The sequence below is a fragment of the Erinaceus europaeus genome, chromosome 17 (assembly GCF_950295315.1).
Source record: "Erinaceus europaeus chromosome 17, mEriEur2.1, whole genome shotgun sequence".
NCBI classification, from domain to species: domain Eukaryota; kingdom Metazoa; phylum Chordata; class Mammalia; order Eulipotyphla; family Erinaceidae; genus Erinaceus; species Erinaceus europaeus.
The window spans coordinates 28,251,272-28,275,891 of record NC_080178.1 but is presented as its reverse complement, the minus strand read 5'-3'; the positions used below and the strand labels follow the sequence as shown (position 1 = coordinate 28,275,891).

The 24,620-nt window shown below is 40.5% G+C and overlaps 1 protein-coding gene across 3 annotated transcripts in view; it reads left to right on the top strand.

Annotated features, from left to right (window-relative positions):
- KIAA1549L (KIAA1549 like) overlaps positions 1–24,620 on the top strand; it is a 414,360-nt gene that overhangs the window by 327,504 nt on the left and 62,236 nt on the right. For all 3 annotated transcript variants that reach the window (XM_060176625.1, XM_060176624.1, XM_060176622.1), the window contains exon 14: positions 12,632–12,810. In XM_060176625.1, coding sequence (XP_060032608.1) covers positions 12,632–12,810 — 179 coding nt within the window. The remainder of the gene's footprint in view (positions 1–12,631; positions 12,811–24,620) is intronic.

The window sequence follows — 24,620 nt, the reverse complement described above, 5'->3', positions numbered from 1 at the left end:
TTGTGGAGAAAACACACAAAAAAAGGTGTCATCATATTGTCATCTTGTAAAAAATACTTCATTACGTGAATGTGGTTTCTGCAGAGAAATAATTCTCATAGCCTTAAATATTCAGATACTGTTGTTTTGAGGTTTGATATCCATTCTAGAAGTTAGAGTTACTATGGTTAATTATTAACATTAATGCACCAAACATCTTGTTTTCTACCAAGTTGGTTGCAACTTTAGCTTTAATTTTCCAGTTTCATGAAAAGAATTGTAAAAGAAAAAAGCATGATCCCAATAGCAGCATAACTGGTGTGTGGGTCCCTTTAGGTCAATGGCCTCATTAATTAGTCAGCTGTAAGGCCATTTTAGTTGTGTTTCAAGATGTCTAAAGGTAAGTGGGAAGGCAGCCAGGGAAATTGCTCAAGTGGCAGAGCACTAGGCTTGCATACCTGAGGTTCCTATTTCAATCACCAACACTGCGTGTACCGGAGTGGTACTCTGGCATCTATAGCTTATATAAGACATATATATGAAATAAATATTTTTATTTATAAAGATTAGTGAAAAAGACAGGAGTGAGAATTTTAAAAAATTATTGCTGGAGTTTGGTGCCAGCACTAGGAATCCACTGCTCCTAATGGCCGTATTTTTTTCCTTCCAATTTTATCCGCTATAACAGATAGAGAAATTGAGAGGGAAGGGGAGATTGAGAGGGAAAGAGAGAGACACCTGCAGACTGCTTCACTGCTTGTGAAGCATCTACCCTGCAGGTGGGGAGCAGGGGCTCAAACCCGGGTCCTTGTACACAGTAATATGTGCCCTCACCCTGGTTCACCACCACCCAGTCCCCAAGGTCTAAAATTTTAAAAACAAAACAATTTGGCACTTTTCTCAACCTAATACTGGCATTAAACTTCTCCCATTCAAGTAACCAGATCTGACCCTGCTTAGCTTCTGAGGTCAGACAAGCTTGGGTGTATTCATTAGTGGTATGGCCATGGACTAAGATTTTGATTCAAAAGCAGTGTCACCTTAGAGTGTTTTCCAGGATAGTGAGTCCAAAGTGAGAACATAATATGTATGTTTTCATCTTCAGTCATTTAAGCACAGACTTCTCCATAAACCCTTAAGAGTGCATCTTCTCTCAAGTCACTAAGAGATTTCACTGCCAAGGCTCAGAACCTACTTAGACCTTGCTTCCACAAGGTGCCACAGGAGGAAGACAAAAGTCCAAGATTTTAGAGGGTGAATTGCTAATTTATTCAAGGGACCTTTGAGGATTTATTAGGGACGAAAGTTCAAAATCTGTTTTTTGTTTGTTGCTGATTTAGATAGAGACCAAGAAACAAAGACAGAGTGAAAGACACCACAGCACCAAAGTTTCCTTCATTGGAGGTCGGGTGGTGGTGCACCTGGTTGAGGGCACACATTACAGTCTGCAAGGACCCCAGTTTGAGCCCCCAGTCCCCACCTGTAGGGGGATAGCTTTGCAAGTGTTGAAGCAGGGCTGCAGGTGTCTCTCTGTCTCTCTTCCTCTCTATCACCCCCTTCCTTCTTGACTTCTGGCTGTCTCGATCCAATAAATAAAGATAATACAAAAAACATTTTAAACAAGTTTCTTTCAATGCAGTAGAAGCTGGGCTCAAACTTGGGTCACACACATGACAAAGTAGTACACTACAAAAACAGTTTTTATTCTTCTCTTGCCTTCTCAGTGAGGTAAGTCTTGCACATTATTTGATAAGCAACACTAGAGGACAAGGATTCTAGCTGTAGATTATTTTTCTCAGCTTTTTTTTTTCCCTCCAGGGTTATTGCTCGGGCTTGGTGCCTCCACTACAAATCTACTGCTCCTGGACGCCATTTTTTCCATTTTGTTGCCCTTGTTGTTGTTGTTGCTGCTGGATAGGACAGAGAAATGGAGAGAGGAGGGGAAGACAGAGAGGTGTAAAGAAAGACAGACACCTACAGACCCGCTTCACTGCTTGTGAAGCGACCCCTCTGCAAGTGGGGAGCCAGGAGCTCAAACTGGGTTCCTTACACTGGTCCTTGCACTTCGTACCATGTTCACTTAACCCACTGCGCTACTGCCAGGCCTCCTTCTCTGTTCTTTGATAAAAGCTCCAGAGAGAGGAAGTTTTGTTTTGGAACATTTTCTTCCTCAAATGAGAGATCTCCCCAAAATAATCACAAACACGGGGTGGGGGTAGGAATAAATCTCTTTTTCTAGATTAATTTACCAGAGTTAAAACCAACAATGCAAATAAGACACAACTAGATTTAAGCAGTATATTTGGCTTTTACTGCCATTATGTGATGGTGTCTAGGACACTTCCTCAGTTTAACAGGTTCTTTTGCTGACTTTCTCCCAGGCTTTTTTCTTTAGGGACTAATTATGCATTTAATATTCCTTCCTATAGTACTGCAGAACTCACAGAGTGTTTTAGTGTATTAATATTTAATGCAATGCCTTTTAATGTCTTTTTCCATACAGTCTTTTTCAGGAAAGGATAACTAATTTTTTTCCTCTAGGCAAACCTTGAGAAACTATTGTGTAAATCAGACTATGACTTGTTTGAGAGTATGAAAAAGTCCTATGGCATATGCAATTTCCTGGGTGTCTCTTCCCATCCCTTGTATAGTTATGCTTTCTTTACTCTGTCCAGTAGAGTGGGATGTGGTGGGGAGTGAGATGTCGCAACCCATAAATAATACAAGTGTTATATCATATCTCCTCACCTCCTCTGCACATGTTAGTGATGGCTTGATATTAACTTTTACATGTGTAGCTGTCTTGCAGTACTAACAAAACCTTCAGATCAGGAAATTTTAGTCATTTCTTCATTCATTTACTTGGCAGGTTCTTACTGAAGTCAACTTACAGAGACACTCTTTTTATTAGTGTTTTAATAGTGAAGGTTATAAGATAATAGGGGTATAATTCCACACCACTACCACTATAGTTCTCCAAAGATCATAGTTATGTATTGAAAATATATATATTATGTATTTTTTCTTTTCTTTCTTTCTTACTTTTTTTTTTTTTTTTTGCCTCCAGGGTTATCATTGGGGCTCAATGCCTGCACTACAAATCCACTGCTCCTGGAAACCATCTTTTCCCATTTTTGTTGCACTTGTTGTTATTACTGTCATTGTTGTTGGACAGGACAAAGAGAAAGGAGGGAAGAGAAAGATAGACACCTTTAGACCTGCTTCACCTCCACCCCTGCAAGTAGGGAGCCAAGGCTCGAACTGGGATCCTTAATTCCGGTTCTTGGTGCTTTGTACCATGTGCGCTTAACCTACTGTGCTACCGCTCGGCCCCTGTATTTTCTTTTTTCACATTTATATATTTCAATTCTTTATATTCCACTTGTGAGTGAAATCATCCCATTGTCCTTCCTTTTCCCTCTTCCCCGCCAGTTAAGTGAAATAGCTCCTTACTTCCTCAGGAGTTTTCTAGGATCTCTTCCTTCTTAGTGATGGTGCAAAAACAAAGGTTCCATGTCACAAAAGTTCTGTGTCCCAGTGGAACTGAGATTCAGACACCTCTGGTCATCTTCCCCCTAACATTTCCTCCTCTGGGACTATGGACCAAAAGAATATTGAGGGTGCTGAAGGAAGGAGTTCTGTAAATTTTTTTTTTTTCTGCTGGGGATGGATGTTGGCCGGTCAATCCAGATTGTCAGAGATACTCATTAAAACAACTAAGGGTGAATGGAAAAGAAAAAAATCTATGTTGTAAAAGAGGGATATAGAGAGAAGCCAGAGGACTGAGTTGGCATATGTGATGCCGGAGATTAAACCTGGGGCCTCACTCAGGCAAACCTTGTACTCTACCCACTGAACCCTGTCTGAATACAAGAGAGACATTTTTTTAAATTTAATTTTAATATTCTTAGAGAGACACTTTAAAGACAACAGGCTTCATTCAGCATTTTTCAAATTCTTTACTCACTCCTGTTATTATTTCCTTAGCTAATGTTTGGATGTTGAACTCGTTGTTTTGTGCTTCACCCTCTGGAGGACTTTTAGCTGGACTCTTGTCCTGGTTTGAGTCTCCAATATTTTTTCTTGTTGTTTTAACCATTTTATATAAGTTAACAGTTTTTTCAATCCCTGAGTTGGAGTTCAGTGGTGTAAAAGCCTTTTTTTTTTCCCCTGTAGGCTATGGGAGCCTGAGGGCTTTTAAACTATCAATAGGCTTCTTGGCTTAATCACTGACTCCTGACCAAGAGATAAAGCAGGGTGTGGCAGAGATAATCCAGTGGTTATGCAAAGAGACTTTCACAGCCCCTCAGCTATGCCACCGAGGTATAGGTCTTCTCCTGAGTTTCCCGGTTAGATCTCTGTCCCCTGGTGTCCCTCCCTGTTGCTGCTCCAGATTCTGAGGGTAGTAGCAATGGAGACTCAGAGTTGCACTTGGTGAGTCTCAGGGGAGTCCTTTCCTCCCTTCAGCTGTCCCCTTGTTGGTGGAGCAGACTGGAGGTGGTGTCTCCACTGACAAACTGTCGAACTGTTAGCAGTCACTTAATCTCTCCTTAGGCCCCTCTCTCCTCTCTGTCACCAGCCACGCGTGTTTGTACTCACGGGTGATTTACTGGGTTTCTGTGGTCATTCTAGTCCTGTCTTGTTTCGGTCCGGGTGGTCTCCTTTGGTATTCCTAGTTGATCTGGGAGAGGAGAGGAGAGGAGAGAAAGCGATCTGCTGCTCGTAGCTCCGCCTCCGGAAGTCGAATCCTTCTTCATTCAGCATTTTTAAAAATGTGCAAGATTGAAGTTTTTATTTTATGACAGGAGTGGGAGTAGATGAAATAATCCTTGAACAGCTAGGATTTGAACTGCATAGACTTACTTGTTCGTGCAAAAGGGTGATATAGACTTCATTAATAAATGCAGCATCATACTGTAAATGTATTTCATTATGATTTAATGTTTTTTCTTTGATAGGATAGAGAGATTGAGAAGGGAGGGAGATAGAGAGGGAAGGAGGCAGAAAGACACCTGCAGTACTTGCTTCACCACTCCTGAAGCTTCTCCCTTGCAGGTGGGGGGCAGGGGCTCAAACCCAGGTCCTTGTACTTGGTAACGTGGGCATTTAGCCAGGTGTGCCATGGCCCAGAACCCCTTAAAAATATTATCTTTTCTATAACTTTATATAACATATGTGACATACACAATATGTGTTGGGGGGGCCTGTGTTGCACCCAGTTAGTACACACATTACCACTCATAGGACTTGGGTCTAAGCCCTGGTCCCTCCCTGCAGGGTGGGAAGCTTCACGAATGGTGAAGCAGTGCTTCAGGTATTTCTTTTTCTCTCTCTCTCTTTATCTCCCCTAAGTTTCTCTCTGTCCTATAAAAAGGGGAAAAAAAAAGAAAAGAAAAGAAGATTGGGTTAATTGACAAGAACACCTGTAATTGTTTTTCAATTAGCAACAGGCTATTAACAGTTGTTTCTTTTTAACATAATGTATTTATTTATTGATGAGAAAGGTAGGAGGAGAGAGAGAAAGAACCAGACATCACTCTGGTACATGTGCTGCTGGGGATCAAACTCAGGACCTCATTCTGTATCTACTGCACCACCTACCAGACCACAATAGTTGAGTTTTGAGGAAGTGAGAAGGTAGCTGGAGATTTTCACCTCTATGGAAAGTCAGTGCCCCTCACCTCTGACTTGGTCATGGGTCAACTGTACAACAATCAGTAGTGGTAAGTGCCAGGAAGAAAATGCAGTGGGTTGAATGGGGAAGAAAATGCAATTCGGTGCAACACACCTGGTTGAACTCACACATTACAATGCACAAGGATTTGGATTTGGCCCCCAGTCCTCATTGGCAGAGGGAAAGTGTAACAAGCAGTGAAGCAGGGCTATAGGTGTCTCTCTTCAGCTCTATCTTCCTCCCCATCCCCAATTTCTTTCAGTCTCTATCCAATAAATAAATTTAAAAACAAAACAAAACAGGTTCTTTAAAAAGAAAGAAGGAAAACGAGGAAGTTGTCTTGGACTACTGAAAAAGGAGCTTTTTTCCAAGTTGAAAAATCTGAGGAAAGAGCATCCTGAGCAGAGGCCTAGTGCAAAATAATGTGGATGACAAGGATGGTGTGCTCAAGAAAGCCAATGTAGTCAGAGCAGAGCAGGTAGGGGAAAAGGCAGGTGATTGGGGCCATATCATACAGGACCTTCTAGATCATGGTAAAGTTTGTGGCTGTTATTCTGAGGGAAATAAAGCTTCCAGAGAGTATCAGAGTAATTCTGTGATTTAGATGCCTTAAGAAAAGATAGTCTGGGAGTCGGGAGGTAGCACAGCGGGTTAAGTGCACGTGGTGCAAAGTGCAAGGAATGGCGTGAGGATCCTGGTTCAAGCCCCTGGCTCCCCACCTGCAGGGGAGTCACTTCTCAAGTGGTGAAGCAGGTCTGCAGGTGTCTGTCTTTTCTCCCCATCTCTGTCTTCCCCTCCTCTCTCCATTTCTCTCTGTCCTATCCAACAACGACGGCATCAATAACAACAACAATAACTACAACAAAAAAACAAGGGTAACAAAAGGGAATTAATTAATTAATTAATTAATTAAACCAAAAAGAAAACACAGTCCAAAGATCAATCCAAAAGGGAGACATAACCATCAATATATATACTCCCAATATGTGTACCCCCAATATATATTTTTTTAAATTTACTTACTGACCTCAAGGGAGAAATCAACAGTCACACAGTACTAGTAGGAAACCACAACACACCACTTATAGCAAGAGACAGATCATGAGAACAAAAAAATCAACAAGGAAATACAGGCCTTCAATGAAGTCATAGATGAGAAGAATTTAACAGATATATTCAGAACCTTTCATCCCCCTAAAGAAAAATATATATTCTTTTCAAGTTAGCATGGAACACTCTCAAGGATTGATCATGTGTTGGGACACAAAAGACAACCTTAATAAATATGTGAATATTGAAATCACAAAAAGTATCTGATCATGAGACAGTGAAGTTAGAAATCAACCACAAAAAGAAACAAAGAAATACACCCAATCTGTGGAGACTAAACAGTACACTTTTGAATAATACCTGGGTCACTGAAAAAATCAAAACAGAGCTAACAAATTACTTGGAGCACAATGAAAACAAAGAGACCAACTACCAAACCTTGTGGGATGTGGCAAAATCTTTCTAAAGAGGGCCGTTTATAGCAATAAAAACCCATATTAAAAAGCAGTGAAGACCTCAAGTAAGCTACCTACCCTCACAACTGAGCCAACTAGAGAAGGAGCAACAAAGATATCCAAAAGTCAATAGCAGGAAGTAAATGATAAAAATCATAGCAGAAATTAATGAAATAGAATCCAGAATGATGATCCAAAAGATTAATGAAACCAAGAGCTGGTTCTTCAAAAGGATAAATAAAACGGAGAAACCATTGACTAGACTCACAAAAAGAAAAAGAGAAAGCTACAATAAAAAGAATCAGAAAAAAGGAGATGAAATTAGAACTGAAATGGGAAGATACAAAGAATCATACATGAATATTAAGAACATCTTTATGCAACTAAATTGGACAACCTAGATCAGGTGGTTGCATTACTAGAGTCATACCACCTGCCAAACCTAACCCAACAGGAAACAGCTTAAACAAGCCAACCACTACTATAAAAATTGAATTGGTAATTAAAAATCTTTCCAAGAATAAAAGTTCAGGCCCAGATGGCTTTACTAATGAATTCAGTAAAAGATTCAAGTAAAGAAGAAATAACACTGATTCTCCTCAAACTCTTCCAGAAAATTGAAGAGAGGCAAGCACTCCCAAACACATTCTATGAGGCAAACATCACTTTGATCCCCAAAGCAGGAAAGGACTCTACCAGAAAAGAAAACTGTAGACCTTGATCCTTGATGAACACTGATGCAAAGATCCTGAACAAGATCTTGACAAATCAAATCCAACAACAGATCAAGAGAATAATTCACAAAGACCAAGTGATTCATCCCTGGGGAACAGGAATGGCTCAATATCTGCAAGTCAATCAATGTAATCCATCATATCAATAAAAAGAAAGATAAAAATCACATGGTCATATCAGTTGATGCCAAAAAGGCATTCAACAAGATCCAACACCTATTTATGATAAAGACCCTTTAAAAGTTGGGACTAGAAAGACCATTCCCCAATGTAATAAAGACCATTTATGACAAACCCACAGCTAACATGATTCTCAATGGGGAAAAACTACAATCTTTTCCCCTAAAACTGGGAACCAGAAAGAGATGTCAACTATCTCTCCACTGCTATTCATCATGATCCTTGAGGTCCTTGCTACTGCAATCAGATAAGAAAGATATATCAGAGGTGTACAGGTTGGAAAGGAAGAAATAAAACTAAACTATCAGTTTTATTTATTTATTTATTTATTTAGTATCAAATACTACCAGTATTTGTTGACGACACAATAATATACCTAGAGAACTTCAAAGACTTCACCAAAAACTACTGGAAATAATAAATTCAATAAAGGAGCAGGATACAAAATCAATACACATAAACCTCTGGCATTTCTGTATGCAAACAAGAAATCAAGGAAATAAAAAATTCAGTCCCATTTACAGCCAAACCCCCAAAGATAAAATACCTTGGGGTAAATCTTACAAAGGAGATGAAGGATCTTTATAATAAAAACTATAGGACATTGTTAAGAGAAATAGAAAAAGACACACAGAAGTAGAAGAACATTTCTTGTTCCTGGCTAGAAGAGTAATATTACATGAGAATATTTAAATAGCCATATTACCAAAAGCAATCTACAATTTCAGTGCAAGCCCTATCAAGACCCAAATAGCATTTTTCAAGCAAATGGAACAACTCATCCAGAAATTTGTGTGGAGCCACAAAAAGCCACAAACTGTCAAAGCACTTCTGAGAAAAAAGAAAAATATGGAAGCAACACACTCCCCAACTTCAGTTTATAGTACAAAACAATAGTAATTTTAAAAGCATGGCACTGGAATAAAAATGGACACTTGGATCAATGGAGTAGAATAAACAAAAAAGCCCAGAAATGTGCCCACACATATACAACCACTTAATATATGACAAAGGGGCCAAAGCCATTCATGGGGAAGTTCTCTTCACCAAATGGTGCAGAGAAAATTGGACAGCCACATGTAGAAAAGTGAAACTAGATCACCACCTAACACTATACACCAAGGCTAAACCTAAATGGATTAAAGATCTAGATATTATACCAGAAACTCGTAACATTTATATGGGAGTCAGGTGGTAGCGCAGCGGGTTAAGCACAGGTGGCCTGAAGCGCAAGAACCGGTGTGAGGATCCCTGTTTGAGCCCCTGGCTCCCCACCTGCAGGGGAGTTGCTTCACAGGTGGTGAAGCAGGTCTGCAGGTGTCTATCTTTCTCTCCCCCTGTCTTCCCCTCTTCTCTCCATTTCTCTCTGTCCTATCCAACAACAAGAACATGAATAACAACAACAATAATAAAAAAAAGTTGGGCTAAAGAATTAAATGGACGGTTGTCTAAAGAAGAGAGAGAGTCGAGAGAGTCGGGCGGTAGCGCAGTGGGTTAAGCACATGTGGCGCAAAGTGCAAGGACCAGTGTGAAGATCCCGGTTCGAGCCCAGGCTCCCCACCTGCAGGGGAGTCGCTTCACAGGCAGTGAAGCAGGTCTGCAGGTGTTTATCTTTCTCTCCCCTTCTCTATCTTCCCCTCCTCTCTTCATTTCTCTCTGTCCTATCTAACAACGATGCCATCAATAATAACAACAACAATAACTACAACAACAATAAAAAACAATGGCAACAAAAGGGAAAATAAATAAATATAAAAAAGTAACTAAACAAATAACAATAAAGAAGAGATACACATGGCCCACAGACACATGAAGAAATGCTCCACTTGACTTATCATTAGAGAAATGTAAATTAAAACTGCACTGAAATACTATCTCACACCTGAGAGGATGGCTTACATCAACAAGCCAGGAAATAACAGGTGTGGGAGAGATTCTGGAGAAAAAGTAGGTGTGTTATACTTCTTGTAGGAATGCAAACTGGGGCAGCTCCTTTGGAAGACTGTATGGAGAGTCCTTACACAAATGAAAATAGAATGACCTTATAATCCAGTAATACCACTCTTGGGCATTTATCCAGTGGACACATAAGCACTAATTAGAAGGACATACTTAGAAGGGACATATGAACAAACTTCCTGTAAGCAAGTATCATTAACCAGAAAATGACCTAGTGCAGAAAGTATAGATTAAAAAAGAAGGAGGAGGAGGAAGATATACAGCCCTATGTTCCTCATAGCTGCATTATTCACAATAGCCAGAGCTGAAGAAGCCTAAATGCTCATCAACAGATAACTGGCTAAAGAAGTTATATAGGCTATATATTCCATGGAATACTACTCTGCAATCAAAAAGATGCTATTGCATCCTTTGGAACAAAATGGATGGATCTGGAGGTGATTATGCTTAGCAAAATAAGTAAAGAGATGAAAGAGAACTACCAGCTGGTTTCACTCATGTGAAGTCTAGAGTTGGATACACATGAACTCTTACAATCTTGTAGGCTGCTATTAATCACAAATTTAACAAAGATGAAGAAAAAGAAAAAGACGATCCATTACCATACACAAGTACCTGGGTTCCAATTCCTGGTCCCTGCATGCAGTGGGAAGTCCCACAAGTGGTGGGACAGTGCTGCAGGTGTCTTTCCCTTTACCTCTCTCACTCCACCCTTTGAATTTCTCTTTATCTCTTTATCTCTATCGTAAAAAGAAATAAAAAGGAAGAAAATGGCACATAGGAAGAAAAATACAGGCAAGATGGTCCATTCTGACTGCTAGTAGAGTATATATTTGAGAGGCAGGAAGAAAGAAGTAGCAAGTTAATATTGTTGAGATGTATTAGTTTCTTGTCAGTGTGTAGCAAATTAATCTAACTAGAAGCCACACTCTGCATTTATCAATATTATATTACGTAACACTGGTGGGTCAGGAATTTAGGAATGGCTTAGTTAGGTAGTTCTGTTCATAAAATCATAGTGAAGATATTGGCTTGAGCTGCAGTGATATAAAGGACCTACTGAACCACTTACGAGAGTACTCACCCACATAACTGGTGGCAGGAGTCCATTTCTTACCACATGGACCTTCCCATGGGCTGGCTTAAACGTTCTTATTATGTGACTTTGCTCAAAACTAAGAGAGAGCAAGGTAGAAGCCACAGTGTTTCTTTGACTCAACCTTAGAAGTATCACACCATCATTTTGGTCACAAAGGTCAGTTATATTCATTGTGACTATGACTAGCAGAAGACAAGAATTACCAGGAGCCACCATTTTGGAGGCTGGCTACTTCCTAACAGTTCTTCAGGCGAGAGATAAGTGGTGACCAGGCTAGTGTTGCCTAGCAAAACTCTACTCTGAAGAGATATGTGCATCTGGGAACACATCCGAATAGAGGTTCTTCTCTAAAGTGATTAGTGGCGTGCTATTTTCAAAGAAGTCGTCAGAACAAACAAACCAAAACCTCTCTAATTATAGCCCGTTGTTAGACTCTGAGGTGTTTTAGCCACATTGTAGAATAGCAATTTGTTCAGCTTAATTTGACAAATCTTCTGTGATTATAATAAGTAACTGAATCATACAAACTATATATTTCTCAATGATTTAAATGACATCCCAATCTCTCTAGCAGAAAGGAGGAAAGATAAATACATCTCTATGATATTCATGTTTTATATAACACCGATTTTGCTCCTAAGTTGCCTACTGGCTTTGTTGTATGAGAAGGTTTAACCTGTCCCTTGCTAGACCATGCTCAATAAGCTGCCATTCTTAACAGTTACTTAATGGGAATATGTTTTAAGAATAAGTAAATCAGTAAGCTACTACTGGCCCTGGAATTTCTGTCAGCTTAGTTATGAGAGCACCAGGCAGACCAGTGTTGTTCAACAATCACAGCAAAATTATCTGTTAGAGGGGAGAATTGATCTAATAGCACAGACAACAATTACTCTTTTTAATTAGACAAGTTGTCTGTAACTTTAAATTAGTTTCTCTGGTGGCCATGGCTTACCTTTCTTTTGTTTTAGACAAATGAAGGAAACCAAAACCCAAATTGTTTTAGAAAGAAAAAAAAAAAGAAGTGTCAATAGCGATTACTACAGCTATTTGACCAGGGAAGACCTGTTAACAGATAGCGCTGCAAGAACGGCAGCTTTACTGGCAGAGAACAGACAGAATACTGTTTCTTTGTCGGTTGCTATATTTTAAGAGTACTTGCCAGATTTGGACACATTTTAGTTTTCCCATCTCTGATTCAAACAGAGGGGGAAACTATGTTCTTTTCCCAGTGCAGCTTGTCAGTTTTGAAATTAAGGTTTTTGCTGCTTAAATGTAGACCTTTACCATTCTTTCCCAATGGAGGGATGAATGGTATAGACCTTATGTATGAAGGAACCCTGTGAGCAACAGAGATCCTTTGACAGAGAACTAGATGCTTTTTTTCCTGAGGTCACTTTGGGTAAAATAATGTCCTTTAGGTTGTGAAACCTATATAATTTTCCCCTGAATGTTCATCTCCTCTACAGCATAAAATCAGTGTGTTTGTGTTGTGCTTTAGTGCCTGCAAGTGATGAAGAGGAAGGACCAGTTCTCTTCGACAACACTGGCAAGTTGGCTGCTGATCATTTTGACACATCTTCTGGATCTGTGCAGCTGATCGCAATTAAACCTACAGCCCTCCCCTTGGTGCACCCCACCTCGGACAGGAGCCAGGAGTCAGCCGTTCTCAATGGTGAGGTGAGCCACTGAGGATCCAGAGTGGGAGAGAGCCACTACAACCCAGTCTCTGTGGATCCAGACTCAAGAGCCACACCTGGGATGCTGAGGGCATGCTGTGTGCAGGTGCATGGAGTCATTTTTACCTATGTGTGTGCAGCCCAAAGTGGAATGAGTTAGGATGTCATGCCCCAAATATGCTTGTTGGAGTGATGTTTTCAGAACATTTTCTACCTTCTTTAGAAATCCTAGAGGGTTTTTTTTTTTCAAAAAAAAAGTGTAGTTAAAAAGAGAATATCAAAAATTCTTCTTCACTCCTTTATGAGCACACAAAACCTCCTGCCTTTCCCCCCTCATTTCTTCCTGCCTTTCTTAAAACAAAACAAAACAAAACAAAACAAAACAAAAACAAAACAAAACAAAACCCTCCTAAATAGTTCACTATGGGATGTCAGTAGTAGGGTAGAAGAAAAGGGCTTAAGTGAGAGGAAACTGGAGAAGTTATCATTGGGATAGGGATGGTCCCATATATAGGCTTTGAAATGGTTTTTATTCCTTTAAACAAATTTAAAACAATCCTTTGTCAGCTTCTAGGGTGATAATACTTGATATCATTATGGTAATGCATCTTCCTAAAATTTCTAACATATACTTGAGAATAATGACTTCACCAAAAAAAAATGGGTGGGTGATTGGATAAATAGATATAATAGAAAGGTGAGAGGGAGAGAGAGAGAGAGAAAGAGAGAGGAAGGGGGTGGGGGAGAGAGAGAGGGAAAGAGAGAGAGAGGGAGCGAGCTGATGAATGACAGATAGATAGATGGTGGATTCAGTTTAAGGAAGAGTAAGAAATCAAATAGGGTAAAAACTATTTGCTATTCCTCTAACTTCAGCACTGGAATGGCCAATCAGCTGAAGATGTCTACATAGAACCTGCAGGTGAACATTTACATTATACACGTCTAAAAATACTCTTGTGTTTTTCTCCGTTGTGGAGCTGTTAGGTGGTGGCTCATTTTTCTTCTTTATACTCTACTATCATTTCCTGCAACATGTGGGAGATTTTCCAGAATTTTATTGTTTTATTTTTCTTCATTCAGGGGGTTAATGTTTTACAGTGAAGTCTTTGGCAGATAGGCGCAACTTCTCATCTCCCCTTGATAGATGTCTGAGACATACTCACTCTTCAACCTAGGGCCCTTCTTCCCACCACCTTAACATGCCACAGCTCTATGCGACAGCACTCTATATACATACATCAGGGACTTGCCCTTATTCCCCTACCCAGCCGTTTACAGACCTGACTCAGGAAGCTCCTCCTGTTTTCTGGACAGAAAGACTGACATGGTTTAAAGATGTGATGGGTTGAGGTTTGTAAATTTCTAGAAGGAATTTAACTGGTAGTAGACTCATAGAACACTTCTATCCCAGCCTCCCTTTTTAAAATTAAGTATTAAGTCACTGTGATTAAATAAATAGTTAATCAGGTGGTGGCGCAGCAGGTTAAGCGCACATGGTGCAAAGCACAAGGACCTGCAGGGATCCCCGTTTGAGCCCCCGGCTCCCCACCTGTAGGGAAGTCGATTCACAGGCAGTGAAGCAGGTCTGCAAGTGTCTATCTTTCTCGCCCCCTCTCTGTCTTCCCCTCCTCTATTCATTTCTTTCTGTCCTATCCAACAAGGACAACATCAACAACAACAATAAAAACTAAAACAATAAAAAAACAAGGACAACAAAAGGGAATAAATAAATATTAATTTTAAAAACTAGGGAACCTTTTGGGTGGGCTTAGATAGCATAATGGTTATGCAAAGAAACTTTCATTCCTGAGGCTCCAAAGTCCCACGTTCAGTTAACGCACCACCATACACCAGAATTGAGCAGTGCTCTGGTTTAAAAAAAAAAAACAAAAAACAAAGATGGGGGCTGGGCAGTAGTACTGTGGGTTAAGCTCACATGGTGCAAAGCACAAGGACTGGCATTAAGGATCCTAGTTCGACTCCTCGGCTCTCCACATGCGGGGGGATTGCTTCACAAGTAGTAAAGCAGGTCTGTAGGTATCTTTCTCTTCCTTCCTCTATGTCTAACCCCTCCTCTCTCAACTTCTCTCTGTCCTATCCAACAGCAATAACAAGGCAACAAAAATGGGAAAAAACATGGCCTCCAGGAGCAGTGGGTTTGTAGTGCAGGCATCAAGCCCCAGTGATAACCCTGGAGACAAATAAATGAATAAATAAATAAATAAAACTAACCAAAAAAGATAATAATAGTAAAAAATTAAAAAAAAAAAGAATAGGGAACCTTTCAATGGAGGGGAGGGGATATGGAACTCTGGTGGTGGGAATTGTGTGGAATTGTACCCCTCTTATACCACAATCTTGTCAATTGTTATTAAATCACTACTACTGCTAATAATATACACATATATCCATATAGAGATATATAGATATGTATGTAGATATAGATATATAAAATAATACAGGCTCTCACACCATGTGTGGATTTGAATCCCAGCTCTTCTCTTTACTCTCTGGGTGATCTGAGGCAGGTTAATTTCTCACTGCCTCACTACCTTTGTTGTAAAATTGGGTTGTTATGAAGATCAACTTGAGTTAATATATGTAAAGTACTTAAGAACAGTGCCTAACACAGCAGGCATGTCATCATCTTCTTCATTGTTCTTATTATTTATATACTTTATTTACTTATTTATTTTGCATGGAAACAGAGATAAATGGAGAGAGGAGGGAGAGACAGAGAGGGAGAGAGACAGAAAGACACCTGTAGCACTGCTTCACTGCTCATGAAGCTTATCCCTGCAGGTCGGGACCTGGGACTTGAACCTGGATCCTTGGGCACAATAATGTGTGTGCTCAGCCAGCTGTGCCACTGCCTGGTTCTCTTTTTCATTATTATTAGTGAACTAGGGTTTTGTGTTCTTTGGCTGTGTAATTTGGGACCCTGCATATTTTCTCAAAGGCAATCTTGATCACTGAAGCTTTCCTTGGCCACAGTTTTGCACCAGATGTACTAGTCTGGTCATTTGAGGCCTCTGAAGTTGTCACTGGTGCAGTCACAACTGCTCTTGATAGGACCCCATGGCCAGTATGGACCCAGTCAACTCTGCTATGTCTGTATCTCTTCATCCCGGCTTAGTGATGTGAATGCCATAGGGACAGATTCCAAATCTCAGCTAAATCCAGTTTATGGCCCATAACCCTGTCACAGAAAGAGGACAGAGGAACATTTTCCCTGTCCAGAAATGGATACTTACTATATTTGGTAATTAAAGGAATTGTATTTACTGACATCTGGATTGGAAAAGATCCATAAACTGTTCTCTGTAATTTGCTGTCTTGTAATATTTAAGGCAGAATGTCTTATAATTGTCTTCAGTCACCTCTTATGGGTGGTTTAATTCGATGGAAAAAAAAAGAGCATAGCCTCAAAGTCATAGTTTTTCCTTTTAAAATTACAGGAAATTCTTTTAGAGAGTATCTTAAAGCATAACAGTAGCATAGAAAATGAGAGGAAAATCACTCTAATTTTACTATTCTCATATACTTTGTTTTCATGTTTTGCACCTTCTCTGGCTTATGGTGGTAGAGCCTATTGTCAGTCCTCCTTTCTTTGTATGCCCTGCACCTCCCAATTTCCTGTGCCCCCCCATAGTAGACTGATGCTGCTTAATTCCAAGCTTCCCATCTGCCCCTACTCTACCTTAAAATGCCCACCTTCAAGTGCTGTGCTCCTGAAGGTACACTATTTTTTATTATTGTTATTATTTATAAAAAAGGAAACATTGACTAAACCATAAGATAAGAGGGGTGCAACTCCACACAATTCCCACCACCAGAACTCCATGTCCCATCCCCTCCCCTGACAGCTTTCCTATTCTTTATCCCTCGGGGAGTATGGGCCCAGGGTCATTATGGGGTGCAGAAGGTGGAGGGTCTGGCTTCTGTAATTGCTTCCCCGCTGACCATGGGCATTGACAGGTCAATCCATACTCCCAGCCTGTCTCTCTCTTTCCTTAGTAGGATGGGGCTCTGGGAAAGAGGGGCTCCAGGACACATTGGTGGGGTCATCTTCCCAGGGAAGTGTGTTTGGTTGGCATCATGTTAGCATCTGGAACCTGGTGGCTGAAAAGAGAGTTAACATATGAAGCCAAACAAAGTGTTGACTAATCATGAACCTAAAGGCTAGAATAGTGGAGATGAAGAGTTGGGGGGGGGGGTCCTCCATTTTGTAGATAGATAGTAGGCATATTTTAGTTATATATAGTTATATTTCAAAGGGCCTATGATTATACTATTTGTTTATTTATTTATTTTCCTGAGCCTGAAATCCAATCCAAGTTATTGTCTGGGGAGATTATGTCATGCCTGGAAAAAGGACCAGAAAGCTGCATCAGGGAAGAGAGTAGCTCCCAAATATGGGAAAGGTATATAAAATTGTTGACTGTAAACCCCATTGGTTTGATGCAATCTGGAGCCCATATTTAGCTTAGGAGCCTATGTGACCTCTGCATCCCTGTAGATCTGAGCTCACATTCTGTGGTCATGAGTAGGAACGTTCCAAGCTGCCCCAATTTCAGGACTCATCTTCCTCAGGTAGAGCATAGAGTATGTTTTCCATCCTCCCTTCAGAGGTTGGAACATTCTCTACCATTGTTGATCCAAGTTGAGGGCAAGGTCCTATGGGGGCCCACAAAGGGGTCTATTGTGTTGTTCCTGATAGAGATAACTGGTAATATTGGGGAGAGGGATTAATTTGAGTTCTAGGCCCATCATGTCTGTTTGAGAATCTCAGGACTCCCCGCATAGGGCCCCAGCTGATGGGGTGGCCTGATGGTGACTAAAGAGTCATTGTTAAAATATGCCAGTCTCTTGCCCTTATTCAGCCTTTTCAGTCCTTGCTTTGATAAGGTTAGCTTTGGAGTGAGTGAGGGAAGTGTAATAGGAAGTAGGTGAGGAGGGTATCTAAGTCTAAGTAGACGCTATTTCATTATAAACTTTATACTGACTGCAGACTATTGTGTACTTTTGCTTTCAGGTATATATTTTGCCCTAATTTATGGATACATGTGAACATATGCTCTATCTTATGGGACCTGGTCTATATCTAGATTTTGGGACTTTGTTAGGAAGTGAACCTCCTGGAATGGAATTAGAGAACCCTATGAAAGGAAAGATCTCACCCGAGCAATGAGGCTGAAGGGTTGACAATCCATGCCTGAAGTCACTGGACACAGTCTTCAGTGAAGCTTGCTGAGGTGGTACTCGTTGCATTGATTAGGTTGGGATCGGCAGATGTAATATCATTTGGTATGAATTGAGAGAAGCATACAGGAAAGTGAGCCCCACTCTAGAGTTTCCAGGACTGGGGAAATATAGACTCTATAGAGGAAGTGGGAGGTTGCTGCTGTCTTAGGCTTTAAGAAGACAATAGATAATTATTGCTATAATCACATTATTTGTTAATTGGGTTAACTTTGTAATATCCCTTTGTTAGGATTTGCTGTATCATACACAACATCACCATAATTTATATCTTTTGACATTATTTGTATATAGCTGTGCCACTGGTTGCTTCTGTTCTCCCTGGTCTAAGCTTTTTAACTTATCAAAGACTCAACCTATGATCTGTGCATTAAAAAGTTTGAGACATTCAATCAATTTTCTCCTCTCATATTAATTAAATGGTGATTTATATGACTACAAATTAATTGGAGTGTACATAAATACCATTTCCATCACCAAAAGACTGTATACCATCATCCCATCCTCCCCCCCCCACCCCCTGCCAGTGAAGCCGAACTTCCACTCTCACCCTCAACCCAGAGATTTTTACTTTGGTGCCCTACTCCAAATTTAGTCAAATCCTGCTTTGAGTTTACTTTTCTGTTCTTCTTTCTCAACTTCTGTTTATGAGTGGTGTTATCCCATACTTGTCTTTGTCTTTCTGACTTAGCTCACTTAACATAATTCTTTCTAGCTCCATCCAAGATGGGTCAGAGAAGGTAGGTTCATTGTTCTTAATAGCTGTGTGTTGTGTATATATATACATCACAGCTTTCTTAGCCATTCATCTGTTGTTGGGCACTTGAGTTTCTTCCAGGTTTTAGCTATTACAAATTGTGCTGCTATGAACATAGGTGTACACATATCTTTTTTGGTTGGGTGTTATGGGGTCCTTGTTATATCCCTATAAGAGGAATTACTGGGTCAATATGGAAAGTCCATGTCTAGCCTTGTGAGAGTTCTCCAGACTGCTCTCCACAGAGGTTAGACCAATTGACACTCCCACCAGCAGAGTAAGAGGGTTCCTTTGTCCCCACAGCGTCTCCAGCATTTGTTGCTGCTGTCCTTTTTGATGTATGCCATTCTTACAGGGGTGAGGTAGTATCTCATTGTTGTCTTTATTTGAATTTCTCGCACACTCATTGACCTGGAACAATTTTTCATGTGTTTGTTAGCCTTTTGGATCTCTTGTGTAGTGAATGTTCTGTTTATATATTCTGCCCATTTTTGAATGGGGTCATTTGCTTTTTGTTGTATATTCTGGTGATTAGTCTCTTGTCTGATGTATGGCATGTGAAGATCTTCTCCCATTCCGTGAGGTGTCTCTTTGTTTGAGTGATGGTTTTTTTGGCTGTGCAGAAGCTCTTCAATTTGATGTAGTCCAATTGATTTGTTTTTGTTTTAATCTTCCTTGCAATTGGGTTTGTATCATCAAAGATGACCTTGAAATTTAGGTGGGAAAGTGTTCCACCAATGTTTTCCTGTATGTATTTGATAGTTTCTGGTCTAACATCCAGGTCCTTGATCCATCTGGAGTTGACTTTTGTTTCTGGTGAGATACAATGGTTCAGTTTCATTCTTCTGCATGTTTCAACCCAGTTTTCCCAGCACCATTTATTGAAGAAAGCCTCCTTCCTCCATTTAATACTTTGGGCCCCCTTGTCAAAGATTAGATGTCCATAGGTGTGGGGGGTGACGGTACTCTTTTTCCTTCCATTTCTCTCTGCCAAGCTATCTGTCACTTAATCTAATTAATTAAAGAATACTTACTCAATCCACATGCATAATACTAACATTTTCCATAATAACAATAATAATGTTTCCATGTCTGACTATGGAGTAAACATGCTGTATGCATGAACTCATGCAATTCTCATAGCAGCCCAAAGAGGTAGGTAGTGCATAATTATCTATCACTTAAAGCAGGGATACATTCTAAGAAATGTCTTATTAGGCAATGTTATCATTGCATCAACATCATAGAGCATAATGGTTCAAACCTAGGTAGGATAGACTACCACATACTTGTGTTATAAGTAAGGGCCATTATCCTATATGTTCATTATTGCCCAAAATGCCAATATATGGCCTGTGACTGTATTAGTTCCTTCTTACAGTGCAATAAGCTGAGATTCATCCAATAGTCGGTCCAGTATCAAGACAGCTAGGAAAAGGCAGAACAGGATTTATATCCAGACAGTTGGTCTGGTTCTAGAATCTCTCCCCTTAGTCACAGTTTTATACTGTTCCATCAAGAAATGAGTAACAGAAAGCAACAGAATTTTCCTTCCAGCATGTTAAGTGTGGTAAGTCAGAAACAGAAAGATGAATATGGGATGATCTTGCTCATAGACAGAAGTTGAAAAACAAGATCGAAAGGGAAAACACAAAGCAGAATGTGGACTGGAGTTGGTGTTTTGCACCAAAGTAAAAGACTCTGGGGTGGGTGGAGGGGAGGGTCCAGGCCCTAGGACAGGATGGCAGAGGAGGACCTTGTGGGGGTTGTACTGTTATTTGGAAAACAGGGAAATGTTATGCATGTACAAACTGTTGTATTTTACTATCGACTGTAAACCATTAAATCCCCAGTAGAGAAGTTTAAAAATATATAATTAAAAATTAAATGGATAAAATAAAGTCAATAAAAATTCCACTCCAGTCTGCAAAATAAATAAATATTTTCTTCCAAGAGTGTTGCTTATTAACCCATGTGAACTCTGGTGAACATCTCTTTAGAGATAAGAATGAGTGAAAAAGAGGCTGTGTAAAGGGAGATTCTCTTCCTGTTGTTCTTGTAAGATAGTTTGTCTTAAAAGGGATCCTGATCCCATATGACAGTCAGGAGAGAATGTGGGAAAACAAAGAGGAGAGGTGCCCTCAGCATAAGGGAGTACCTATTGGCCTTAATTTTTTGATGTCTTGACTTTTTATCATACTTTTACATTAGTTATCAAAATTACGCACGAAGAAAATAAGTTTATATAATGTGTTGTCAGCAGCATCACTAGTGAGTCACATATTCCTGGTCCTGGTTGACTGGAAGTTCACGATTACAGTCTGTGGGATTTTGCTATTTGGAGGTCTTTGAAATCTAGGAGGGATACAAAAAGAATTGTAGTGAAGTCCCCTACCTTTGGCACCTGCTAGAGAAGTGAGGATGCTCCTCTGTCATGTCCTAGGGACCTCAGAGTGAATTCTCATCACTCAGTGTCATAACCACCTCTGTCTTTCATATGTGTCTTGAATATTCTGATTCAGTAGGTTTGGGGTAGAGTCTGGGTGTCGGCGTCTGAATTTTGGTAGCTTCGCAGCCAACACCACTACAATGCCAGATGACATTGCCTTGGCTATTTTGCAAAAGGAGAGATCCAGCTTTGGCAAACCCATGCCAAATCTAGCCTCTAGGCACTCTCTAGATAAAATCTTAAAGTCTAAGGGACTTTGAAACATCTTCCTTGTCTTCTCATCCTGAGGGGCAGTGTACATGGTGGGTAAGTGTATAGACTCAAGACCCAGGCTATTCAAAGTCTCTCTGACGATCTGAGACCTTGGGAACGTTTCTTAACCTCCTCTGAAAATAGAGAATGAGAATAGCTTGCTTTGTGGAATGCTGTGAAAATTAAGTACATTTCATATACGTAAAATGCCATTGTGACTGCATATTATATCAGTTTGTGAAAAGCAGCTCTCACTCAGCTGGTATGTCTTACCTCTTAACTATCCTAGCCTTTGGGTACCTCTGTCTTCTCACTTGTCAGGTAGATGTCACTCCCATACTTAGTAGACTTTTGATGGTTGTCTTCTTTGTTTGTTTTTTCTTTTGTTTGTAAAACAGAAAATATCAACAAAACCATAGAATAAGAGGGCTGAAATTCCACACATTTCCCACCACCAGAATTCCATTTCCCATTCCCTCCTGGAATGGAAGCTGGAAGCTTTCCTATTTTTTATTTCTTTGGGAGCTTGGACCCAGGGTCATTATGGGGTGCAGAAAGAGGAAGGTCTGGTTTCTGTAATTGCTTCTCCGTTGGACATGGGCATTGACAGATTGATCCATACTCCCAGCCTGTCCCTATCTTTCCCTACTGGGACAGGGCTCTGGAGAGGTGAGGTCTCAGGGTACATTGGTGAAGTCATCTGTCCAGGCAAGTCAGGTTAACATCATGGTAACATCTGCAACTTGGTGTTTGGAACGTGTGTTCCTTTGCTTCCTCCTTGTGGGACCCGGTTCAGTAGTTCTTGTAAAGTGGGGTTGACTATGGCAAATTCCTTTAGTTCTTGAATATTTGAGAAAACTTTTATTTCTCCCTCATATTTGAAGGATAACTTTACAGGATAAATATTTGTGGCTGGAATTCCCTCTCCTTCAGAACTTTGAATATGTTGTTCCATTCTCTCCTTGACTCTAGAGTTTGTAAAAAGAAATCTGATGGAAGTCTTATAGCTCTGCCTTGTATGTAACTTCTTTGCTTTCCCTAGCAGCCAGCAATTTTTTTTCCTTGTCGTTGACTTTTGATAATTCTACAATAATGTGCCTTGGCATTGGTCTTTTTGTATTTATAGTGGGGGCAGGGCTTGAATCTGGATTTGGAATCTGGACTGCATATATAGCAAAGCAGGTAACTTCCTAGGTGAGTTATCTCACCAGTCTGCCATGTTCCTTTCTATAAGACCTATGACTCAGGACCTGATTGGCATTACTGACTGTAAATGACTTCAAAATTACTCCTCACTCAAGAATGACATAGATGAATAAAAATGGGCTTTCAGATGCAGGTTGACAAAGTGGAATGACCTCAAGCCCAAGATACCTGCTCCTGCTTCCCATCCAATTATCTCAACTCCATCTCTTCTAGAACTGCTGTCTTATCCAGCTGTGTACTAGCTAAATGGCCACGGTTGGCTGCTGGGTTCCTCAGGGCTGGAGTTAAGAGTCAGGACACCAAAACTAGTTCGACTGCCAAGTTAGAGGCTGTCATACAGGAAGACCAAGAAGGTTTAGTTGGCACTTAGGCCCACACCAAAAAGATAAGAAGTACAATCAGGCCTCTGCAGATGCAGGTAGACTGAGGAGAAAGTCTTGTAGGAGGTCTCAGGTGACTTGGATGTGTGCTAGACTCCATACTATCTGTGGTCCACCACTGTGGGCTGGTTATGGGGTACACAGATGGATCAGATGGCCATAAGAAGCCTTGGACAGCTTTCCCAAGAGTTATGTCAGCCTTTTTTGTTGTTGTTGTTTGTTTTTTAAAAAATATTTTTATGTATTTATTATTGGATAGAGATAGAGAAGTTGGGGGGGGGATAGAGAGGAAGAGTGAAAGAGAGACACCTGCAGCCTTACTTCCCCACTCCTGAAGCTTTCCCCTTGCAGGTAAGGACCAGGGGCTTGAACCTGGGTTCTTGTGCTCTTTAATGTGAGTTCTTTTTTTTTTTTTTTTTTTTTTGACTGTTGTAACCTCTTTCAAGTGGTAACTCTTTTTTTTAATTTATTTTTTATTTAAGAAAGGATGAATTAGCAAAACCATAGGATAGGAAGGGTACAACTCCACACAATTCCCACCACCCAATCTCCATATCCCATCCCCTCCCCTGATAGCTTTCCCATTCTCTATCCCTCTGGGAGCATGGACCCAGGGTCATTGTGGGTTGTAGAAGGTGGAAGGTCTGGCTTCTGTAATTGCTTCCCCGCTGACCATATGTGTTGACTGGTTGGTCCATACTCCCAGTCTGCCTCTCTCTTTCCCTAGTAGGGTGGGTCTCTGGGGAAGCTGAGCTCCAGGACACATTGGTGGGGTCTTCAGTCCAGGGAAGCCTGGCCGGCATCCTGATGGCATCTGGAACCTGGTGGCTGAAAAAAGAGTTAACATACAAAGCCAAACAAATTGTTGAGCAATCATGGACCCAAAGGTTGGAATAGTGGAGAGGAAGTGTTTTGGGGGTACTCACTGCAAACTCTAGTGTACTTCTGCTTTCAGGTATATATTTTGCACTGGTTTATGGATACATGTGAACATATGCTCTCTCTCACAGAACCTAGTCTATATCTAGGTTTTGGAACTTTGTTAGAAAGTGAACCACCTGGGATGGAATTAGAGAATACTATGAAAGGAAAGGTCTCACCCGAGTAATGAAGCTGAAGGGTTGTCATTCCACACCTGAAGTCTCTGGACACAGACTAAGCTGAAGCATGTTGAGGTGGCAATCGTTGCGTTGATTAGGTTGCGATTGGCAGATGCAATATTATTTGATATGGATTGGAAGAGGCATGCGGGAAAGTGGGCCCTATCCTGAAGTCCCAGGACTGGGGGAAATATAGGCTTTATAGTGGAGATGTGAGGTTCCTGCTGTCTTAGGGTTCAAGAAGACAATGGATAGTTATTGTTATCATCACATTATTTGGTAATTGGGTTAACTTTGAAAAGTCCTTTTGTTAGGGTTTGCTGTATAAACACCCAGTATCTTGTATATAGCTGTGTCAGCGGTTGCTTCTGATCTACTTGGTCTAGGCTTTTGAGAGAGTCCGCA